The sequence below is a fragment of the Halichoerus grypus genome, chromosome 2 (genome assembly GCF_964656455.1).
Source record: "Halichoerus grypus chromosome 2, mHalGry1.hap1.1, whole genome shotgun sequence".
Lineage (NCBI taxonomy): Eukaryota > Metazoa > Chordata > Mammalia > Carnivora > Phocidae > Halichoerus > Halichoerus grypus.
The window spans coordinates 147,188,344-147,198,867 of record NC_135713.1 but is presented as its reverse complement, the minus strand read 5'-3'; the positions used below and the strand labels follow the sequence as shown (position 1 = coordinate 147,198,867).

At 45.3% G+C, this 10,524-nt stretch overlaps 1 protein-coding gene across 1 annotated transcript in view; it reads right to left on the bottom strand.

The window, feature by feature from the left end:
* The window catches only part of TRIM58 (tripartite motif containing 58), an 18,811-nt gene extending 12,436 nt beyond the window's left edge, over positions 1-6,375 (bottom strand). The window contains exons 1-3 of the mRNA XM_078066351.1: positions 5,953-6,375; positions 3,493-3,588; positions 1,542-2,177 (exon numbers count right to left, since the gene is read on the bottom strand). Coding sequence (XP_077922477.1) covers positions 1,542-2,177; positions 3,493-3,588; positions 5,953-6,375 — 1,155 coding nt within the window. The remainder of the gene's footprint in view (positions 1-1,541; positions 2,178-3,492; positions 3,589-5,952) is intronic.
* Between the last annotated feature and the right edge of the window lie 4,149 nt (positions 6,376-10,524).

Here is a 10,524-nt window from a genome sequence, read left to right as displayed (position 1 = left end):
GCTGCTTACTGGTACTGAGGAGGAAAGGAAAGGGTGGATATAAAAATAAAAATAAATAATTTTAGAATATATCCTCCCTAAGATTTGTAATGTAAATCATTTTAACATTATCTGGTGTTAAGAAATGCTTCTTTTCAATGTTGTGTTTTGGAAACATAGTAAAATAAAGAAGATGGATATCATTATTGAAAATGCTAAAGTTCTGTGTATATTTACTGTTTGAAATTCAGAAAATTAATTCCTTTCTGATGCTTAGTTCACTCACATGGAAATGAGCCTAGTAATTAATAATAATAATAATAATAATAATAATAAACGTAAGTGTTGCTTATAGAGAGAGAGATTGAAGACAAAATGAATTATGACAAAATAAATAAAATGCTTTGTAAGTTCATTTATTTAATGAACTCCCAACTATGTAACCAGGGCTGTTTACTCACTTTACTTGTAAACATTATGTAGATAGTTAATATAAAGATTTCATGGCACTTTCAGTGTCTGGAGCTAACTCAAGGTGGAATCTGAGGGTCAGCTGCTCAATGAGGATATGGATTACTTAGTTGAGAATCTCTTGAATGAGTCACTGGGGATGAGAAAGAATGAAGTGTGCCCAGAAATTTTCTATTGCAGTGCGTTCTATCATGATAATCTGCATGCATTATCAACAATGGCTTTCTCAATTCACTTGGAATTTTGATGACCTCCTGGAGGATTAAAAACAAATAAATATTCCATTTTTCCTGTTTTGTCTCTCTGCTGTAGAACCCCTAACAGACTGTGAGCAAATGGCAAGGAACCCACTTAATACCTCCCCACCGTGCCTGGAATGGGCATGCAGTATGGACAAGGAAATTCGTGTTTGCCACAAAGTTTAACAGGAAAACTTCAAGCTGGACAATTTAAGACATTATTCATACGTTTAGCTACTGACACGGAAATGGGATTCCAAAGACTTCTGGAATTGGCATATCATCATTAACAGATTAACTGTGAGGTTTTAAGAAGTGTTTTCCAGGCGACATAGCATCGATTGTCCATTTTTTGTTTAACCTTATAGGTAAGATACCAAATTTTACTTCTTAAAAATATGAATTTTTGGTCTCTAAGATGAACTATTTTATTTTATTTATTTATTTATTTATTTATTTATTTATTTATTTAAAGATTTTATTTATTTATTCGACAGAGAGAGTGAGAGAGTACAAGCAGGGAGCAGTAGTAGAGGGAGAGGGAGAAGCAGGCTTCCCGCCGAGCAGGGAGCCCGACACGGGGCTCGATCCCAGGACCCTGGGATCATGACCTGAGCTGAAGGCAGATGCTTAACGACTGAGCCACCCAGGCGCCCCTAAGATGAACTATTTTAGACAATTCTCAAGAGTCCCTTCTCATTCTGATGCTAGGACTTAGAATTAAGGTGCTTTCCAAACAGATGCCAGGGTGCCCTTTTCCTAAAAAGCATGAGGGTGCAAGTGGTTGCAAGCAGCTGTGTGTCACCGTGGTTTTCCACATGGCCCGTGCTCTGTTGAGGACCCCAGGCTCACCTCCAGCTGACCCAGCTGCAGAGGACCCAGGCTCGCCTCCAGCTGACCCAGCTGCTGAGGCACCCAGGCTCGCCTCCAGCTGACCCAGCTGCTGAGGCACCCAGGCTCGCCTCCAGCTGACCCAGCTGCTGAGGCACCCAGGCTCGCCTCCAGCTGACCCAGCTGCTGAGGCACCCAGGCTCGCCTCCAGCTGACCCAGCTGCTGAGGCACCCAGGCTCGCCTCCAGCTGACCCAGCTGCTGAGGCACCCAGGCTCGCCTCCAGCTGACCCAGCTGCTGAGGCACCCAGGCTCGCCTCCAGCTGACCCAGCTGCTGAGGCACCCAGGCTCGCCTCCAGCTGACCCAGCTGCTGAGGCACCCAGGCTCGCCTCCAGCTGACCCAGCTGCAGAGGACCCAGGCTCACCTCCAGCAGACCCAGCGCTGGGCGCTGGCACCTCTCCTCCAGCTCCTCGGCCAGCTCCCTCAGAGCTCTGCTCTGCTGCACCAGCCGGTTCTTGCTCTCCCGGAGTCTCTGCAGGGTGGCTCGCTCCTCCTCCTCCAGCCGCCTCAGCTGTAGCTGCTCATCTAGGGCCAGGAACCCACGATACTTCTCAAACTCCAGCCTGAAGCGCTGCCTCTGCATTTCCACTTTCTCCTGGAGTGACACAGGGGATCCAATCATCACCAGGCGGCGCTTCAGGTGTGGGATAGGGAAGCTGACCGCAATGTCCAGAGAGACCTCAGCGCCTTAACTCTGTCCACAGATTAGCTGCTTTTTAGCAACATGCAGAAACCAGAGGCCACTCTATGGGACAAGTGGCCTTCAAATTTAGAGTTTAAGAAAGACAGTTGGATTTGAGTTCTCATTTGGCCAAGGACTTGGGGGCAAGGCTGTTTTACAGGTAAGTTTTTTTTTTTTTTTTTTTTTTTAAGATTTTATTTATTTATTTGACAGCACAAGCAGGGGGAGTGGGAGAGGGAGAAGTAGGTTCCCCACTGAGCAGGGAGCCCGATGCGGGGCTCGATCCCAGGACCCTGGGATCATGACCTGAGCTGAAGGCAGAGGCTTAACCATCTGAGCCACCCAGGCGCTCCAAGTTTTTGTACCTTATTTGGGGGAAGAGGAGTATGGGGATTAAGGTTAAATATCCATTAAATTGCTGAGCAAAGTGACTAGCATAGAATAGTTGCCCAAGGAAGTTAAAAATACATCATAAAAGTAGTCACTAGAATGAGAACAGGGTGGAAACAACTGAATCATTATGAAGAGAGCTTAGAGAGACCTGATTTGTAAATGTGAAAAAAAAAAAAAGGTTTAGAGATTAGAAACATGAACATTACTTAGTAATATGGTAATTGTGAAACCTTAAAGATTTTATTTATTTATTTGACAGAGAGAGAGCATGAGCAGAGGGGAAGTTCAGTGGCAGATTGAGAACCACTGTGTGTGTGTGTGTGTGTGTGTGTGTGTAAATAGGTAAGTGAAAAAAGCTGAAGTTTAAAAAAAAAAGAAGATATGCATATGGATTACTGACAAGAGGTTGAAAGCTCAGATTATCCTCCTATATGTAAAATGATCAATATTAGCTATATTTCATATATATATAAATCCTGTGAAATATTTATTATGTCATTCGTCCAATGAATACACACACACACACACACACACATTTTAAACTAGTAATGACAGTATGAGATTCTCCTCTAGGTACTAGGAATGGAGCATTGAGTTATAGTACGATCAAGATCAGTAAAACTATTTCTTTATAATTTGGACTGGGGTAGTATTAATAGAGATAAAGAACACAGCTACACAGTATAATCTGAGGGGACACGATGATCCAAGATGACACAGATGTTTCCCTAGAGCAACTATGTAAATGGAACAAAAGTGTACAGCAGGGAAGATGGATGAATAGTAATTTAATGACCCAAACTTGGATCTGTCAGAAGTCCCAAGATTCTCTTACCTTCCAAATGACAATTTTCTTCCCCACGTTGGCCTCCTGAGTGAAGGTCCCCTCTATCTCCTTCCTTACAAGTTCCAGGGCCATCTGGAGCTTTGCCTGTTTGGAAAGATGTGTGAACCCATTATAGATGCCCAAAATCAGTACCTAGTATTAACCAGGGATATCAGGAAATGCAAAGATCGATTAAAACAGGCCCTAGTAAGCACATAAAAATGTTCAACCTCTTTAATGATTAGTAAAATATGCATGTATTTTTAAATGTTAATGCCAGATATAATCAAAGATTTATCTAAACATATGTTCACTGCAGCATTATTTAAAATAGAAGTAACTTACCAAATGTCAAAAATAGGTGAGAAAAATGTTTTATATTAACATGATGGAATTAAAATAAGATGCTGTAGAATACTGAATGACAAGAAACATTCACAATTATAAAGTCAATTAAGATAAGTATATTTTATGTAATATGGCACCAATTTTGAAAAAAAAAGTGCTTGTAATAAATACATAAAAAACTACATAGCAACAGATGTTCAATAGATGAAACTGCATCTACTAGTGCTTGGTTGCAATTGATGCTATTCCTTATATCTATCTATATATTTGAACTTTTTAAAATTACTTATTGCTTTATAATGAGAAAATTGTTTATTAGTATTTGGTAAAATGAAACCTTGTAAATTACTAATTGTTAAGTGGAAAGGAGATACACAGTATCATAAACCTTATGAGGAATTTAAAAAATAACAAAACTAAATGTCCTTTCAGCCCTACAACCCCTGCTAGAAGTAAACACATATATGTTATCTATAGAAAACAACCATAAGGATACACATATACACACATTTTTATATTCTTCCCTAAGTCATTCAATAAATCTTAGGGAAAAAAATGGGGGGGGAGGTAAACTCTTCCCAAAGTCATTTAATAAGTCTTACACAACAACTGCCTTTAAAAGAGACTGTTAGCTTATCCATAATGCTGCGCATAAAGTAGCAGGAGAATTTATGGAAGTATTTGACAAGATGGGGGAAGTGGCATTTTTCTTAATGTTTGCAAGAAATAGAACTCTGACACTTATAGAGAGAGAAAAAGCTCCCGTAGGCAGAAGAAACTGTGATCAAAAGCAAGGAGGTGAAAAAGATGTGGCATGTTTGGGGACAACAGTGATTAGATTAATTTTGCTGGATCTCATGTTTGGCTGAGACAAGAAGTATACAAACAGAACTTAGGGCCCTAGGAAGTCTTGACTGACAGGCTAAGGAGTTTAACAGATATTTATTTGCTATTTAATCAAGGATTAATGAAATATAAGGAACTTCTTTAGACATATTACATATAGCCACGTTACATTTAGGTAACTTCCGGGTAAAAAGAAAGCAGGAATAGCACACTTCAAAAGTGTAGCTAGAAAGGAGCTGGCACCTGAATTTTGTAGAGATGACAACCAAAAGATAAAAGGAAAAAAAAAAAAACTAAGAGATATTTCCAGGTATGTCAAGAAGGAAGTTGAGGTAGGAAATATCCCAAAACCTTGGTTTAAAACAAAGAAAGTTAAAATAATAATAATAATAATAATAATAATTTTAGAAAGTCCAATGTTAACAATGTATTTCATTGTGACAGCACTTCAGTTAAACATGCAGGTAGATTGAAGACGACTCCCACCTCCTTTGTGGTAACAGCTGTTCCAGATGTGGGAATTTAAATGTGATCAGAATATGTGAAATAACTTTTGAAGAGCACCAGTAGGGAGAATTCTATTAGAGTTTCACAGGTGCCGCTTTTGGGGGCCAAATGAGTCTCCTCTTTATTGAGGATCAGTCCCTGGGTATGTGCTGAACAGACTTAGCTACTGGGTTTTTACTTCGGGGTGCACATGCATCCGCAAGCTTTAAGGGCGGGCAGAGCTGTGTGCTCGGCAGACACCAGGTCCAAACCTCAGCGTTGTTCTAGGGACAGTACTAACTAACATGGAGATAAGCACTATGGAAAACGAGGCATTAGACAAGTAATTAGGAAGCATTTACAATAAAGACGTACACCTGGAACCAAGAACCGACTGGATAGCCCAGCGCTGCACTAGATGGAGCCAGAACATCAGCACCAGGGAGAAGAGAACCAGGAGCAAAGTGAAGGGCTGGGGGAGGCTTCAGCGGAGCAAGGGACAGTCTGAAATAATGTGGTTAATGAACCAGGTGCATCTGAGCTCCTGAACAGAGAAGTCCCAGAGGGGGTTCCCGTGGGGCAAGGCAAGGAGACCCAGCGGAACGCGAGCTGAGCGGAGGGGGGCGAGAAGGGCGCGGGGTCATTCAGGCCAGGAGGGTGTCGTCTGGTTTGTCCCCAGGCAGGTCAGCAACACCGCGGGCTCTGGCCGCTCGCCGCCTGGGCCGCGCTCCACACCCCGCCGCGGCCTCGCCCTGCGCCCTGCGCCCCGCGGCGCGCGGGGGCTCTCACCTGGTAGCCCCGCGCCGCCTCCTGCAGCGGCGCCGTGCGGTGGCTGCCGTGCTCCGGGGTGGTCTCGCACACCCAGCACAGCGCCTCCTGGTCCTCCTCGCAGAAGACGCTCATCTCCTCGCCGTGCCGCGCGCACCGGCGCGCCCCCACGCGCCCCGCGCCCAGCCCCAGCTGCCGCACGCTGTCCACCAGGCCGGCCAGCTGCCGGTTGGGCCGGAAGCTGTCCAGCCCGAAGGGGCCCCGGCACTGCGGGCAGGCGTAGAGGCCGCTCTGCGCGCTGTCGGACTTCTCGCAGAACTCCGAGATGCACGCCAGGCAGAAGCTGTGGCCGCAGGCCACGCTGACCGGGTCCTGCAGGAAATCCAGGCACACGGGGCACCTGGCCTCCTCGCGCAGCCGCTCGCCCGGCGCCCCCGAGGCCATGGCCGGCCTGGCCTCGCCTGGCCCGGCTGATAGCAGCGCGGCCTTCCCCGCGGCCCGCACTATCTGCCCTCGCGGTCTGGCACCGGAGGGAGGAACCCTGCAGCCTCAGGGCAAGCAGCGCAGGAGGGGTTTTAGCCCCTGGCTCCGGTTCAAGAGTCCAAATGAGCCACTCCCCGCGAGAAGTGTCAACTCAGACCACCCTCAGTTACAGGATAAAATAACATTCTCGTCACCCTGGCCTCCTGGGAAACGAACGTTTGTAACGGAATCCCTCACACTGTATCTTGTTTTTTAAATTATTACTATGTTATGTTAATCCCCATACATTACATCATTAGTTTTTGATGTAGTGTTCCATGATCCATTGTTTGTGCATAACACCCAGTGCTCCATGCAGAACGTGCCCTCTTTAATACCCATCACCAGGCTAACCCATCCCCCCACCCCCTCCCTTCTAGAACCCTCAGTTTGTTTCTCAGAGTCCATCCTCTCTCATGGTTCGTCTCCCCCTCCGATTCCCCCCCTTCATTCTTCCCCTCCTGCTATCTTCTTCTTCTTCTTCTTCTTTTTTTTTTTTAACATATAATGTATTATTTGTTTCAGAGGCACAGGTCTGTGATTCAACAGTGTTACACAATTCACAGCACTCAACTACCCCATGGCCTTCTTATCCTTATAAGACATAATAATTTCTCTTTTTTTAAAGATTTTTATTTATTTATTTGACAGAGAGAGAGAGAGAGTACAAGCAGGGGGAGCTGGAGCCTGAGAAGCAGGCTTCCTGCTGAGCCCCATGTGGGGGTGGATCCCAGGACCCTGGGATCATGACCTGAGCAAAAGGCAGACGCTTAACCAACTGAGCCACCCAGGCACTCTTATATGGCATAGTAATTTCTTAAAATATTTTCCAAACTTTAATTTTCTACCCCCCATTAATTAGCTCATGATAAAGAACTGAGTAGATGAGCTGATGTGGAGACGCCTGGATAGATATGTGTAGAATAATGACAGGTTAGCATAGCCCAGCAACTATGTGGAATATAAGTATTTGGCATAGTTCAAAGAGGGTCTGTAAGGGCTGCATGCCTGTTATTACTGTTGCAAAGCACATTTTGGAGATGACAAGGCTGTAAGTGGCCGCTTTCCTGAGAAGGAGTAATTGAAGCATGGCCCATCAGCGCTGCCACACCTCTGAAGTGGGGGAGACTGAGAAAGACACATAAGGAGCAAGATAATTTGAAGAGAAGATGTGATCCCTATTCAGGATAAGTATGGTGAGGTCATTAGGTCACCTGAAAGGTGGCAAATGCAGGGAGTGTCTGTCACTGAGCAAAATGTAATTTCCATTTTGTTGAATTTGAAGTGATGGTGCGTATGCCTATTCCAAACCATCCAGTCCGTCCGCAGCACACGTCCGTTGGTAGCCAGAGTCCCAGACGCAAGGGTAAGCAAAAGACATATTATGTCCCAGCTCTCGAGGAGCCTTAGGATGCATCAGGAGAATGCAGGCAATTACAAAGTAATCGTGGGGAAAGGATGCTCAGCAATGCTACAAGACTATAACAGAGGACTCTGAACTAGCCTGCAGGGTTAGGGTGAAGGTCCCGGGGAGTCCCTGAGCTAACAACTGAAGGGCCGTGCGAGGAGGAAGCAGGAAGGGGAGCCAGCAACACAGGAGCCAGAGGTCACAGGGCACACAAACATGGACTGTGGTGGGAGGGAGCAGGACTCACCCCGTGACCAGAGCCCTCCAGGCGGGCTGTGTGTGGGGCCAGATGAGGATGAGCAGCAGCAGATAAGGCCCCAGTCAGAGGCGGGGACTGATGACTCAGGTCTTTGGAGCTCCTGTGAGGTTTGTGGTCCTTATTCATTTTTTTAAAGATTTATTTATATATTTGAGTGAGTGAGTGAGGGGAGGGGTAGAGGGAGAGGAAATCTCCAGCAGAAGCCCTGCTGAGCGAGGAGCCCAACAAGGAGGAGGTTTCGATCTCATGACCCTGAGATCATGACCTGAGTGGAAACTGAGAGTCCGAAGCTTCTCCTACCGAGCCACCCAGGCACCCCGTGGGTCCTTATTCTAAGGATGAGGGCTTGGCCTGAAGCTTTGGTGGTGCGCAGGGTCTGAAAGGCTTGAGGTCATCTGCCAAAGGCTAGGTGGATAAATAAACTAGATTTTTTTTGAGAGCAAACAGATGCAGGTATGAGCACAGCAGCAAAGATGTGAAGTTAGAAAAGAAAGTAAAAGGGTGCAGGGCTCCTCAGCAGAAAAGCAGACGCTGGCCCAGGCTGAAGACTGTGCCACTTTCCAGCTAAGGGGGTTTAGAGGAGGCCATGTCCACCTCTCTGTGCCAGACGTCCTCTAAGACAGGAGGACGTTGCTAGTTCCACTCCTACAGTGCTGTTCAGGGGATGAGATGGACTCACAGATACCACACACCGGATACAGGGTCTGGTAGGAGTAAGTATATTTAACTAAAGAAAAATAGCAAGATAGATGGAAGAAGATGAGACGGAACTTCAGCGACATGAGGACAGGGAGATTTTTTTCCGTTTTGCTCAATGCTATATCCCCAGTACCTTGAGGAGTGACTGGCATATTTGGACACCCAGTAAGTACTAGTTGAATAAATAACCAACGAATGAGCAGATCAGCACAGTTTATCTTAGAAGCTAATGGATGAAGGAATTTCAAAGATGACAATATTATGTCAAAAGTAAGATCCGTATTTTTCTACGTTACACATATTATTTTGCTTTTTATTGATATCCCTGAGACTCTCAGTGATGTTAGAAACATCTCTATTGTATTGGGAGACACAGTAGAGCCACATATGTGCCCAAATGTATGGATGAATTGATACTACAGCTCACTTGAATGCAGATTTCCTAATTCCCAGAGGCTAAGAGGAGCTTGCTGGCTTCCCGTCTGGGGGTCGCAGTGGTCTTCAGCAGGGTGAGGCTGAGTGAGTGAGCTGACGTCAGAGGACATTTCTCCCCCAGCTGATTCCAGGGTAGCTGAGTTTAAGCTCTGTTTTGTCTCCAGACTTGTTAGCTGGGGAATGAGGTCTGTGCCATCATTGTTCTTAGAAAAATGTTTGCTTCCCTTGCAGCCTATCTGTGCAGGTAACTAGTGGAATGGATTATAATTTGATTTCACTGTATTTACAGATACGATGGGAAGTGACCAAAAAAGTGGCACTTTTTTTAGTAGGGTTGTTCTAACTGAAATTTGTATTTTCTCATGATCTTTCTTCTAAGGTGAATAGAACACCTCTTTGTGTCGATGCAACCCTATTTTGGTGCACTCCCTCCTAGATTCTTACCTCTGACGTTTTCAGGTTTGCATAGTTCCAAATCCACCCCGACTTTCACTAATACTCCTTCTCTAGTCCCCCTCTCCATTTGTGTCCTGTTTTCTCTGACAACATGGGATCCTCCATCCTTTGAATATTCCTCTCTGCTCACCTTCCCTGTCTCCAGGGCATCCATATTTTCTTCCCTAGCCAAGTCCCTTGTCCTTCTCACCAAGACCCTCAGCTCTCCCGGGCCTCACCGTTCGCCTCAGCTCTGGGGATTCAGAGTCTCCTCCACCCAAGCTCCTTCTACTCCACAGGAAAAAAAAAAAAAAAGTTCAAACATAAAAAGCAACAGCCGCTGACACAGCACTTTCCTTCCTGTTTGTGGTTTTTAAAAGGATCTTGGTTGGTTTTCAGTCAGCCGTTACACTCTACATTATTATTGTTCCCTTTCCCCCAGAGACTGCATTGGTGATTTATTGAGCTAAGGTTTTCAAATGTCCTCTGTGAACACAGCCTAACTTTCCCTAGTTAGGTAGGGGGAACCGGCATCCAGTGCACCTCTGTTTCCATGGAGGGAATCCGGGAAGAAGAGTTAAACCAGAGAAGGTCCTCATGACTCTAAGGGAGGACAAGGGGTGTTGGAGACACTGGATGGTGCAGTGGGAGAAATGCCACCCCTTGGCCGGTTTCCCGCACATGCGAGCTCCATTCCCTGTCTGTGCATGTTAGCAAAGGTAGATTTATGTAGTAATGCTACATTTAAAAAGAGATTTACATTAGAATCTTCTTTTGAGTAATTTGAGGGACTTGAGGACAAAAAATATACCCTGTTCATATTTTTATTCCAAAG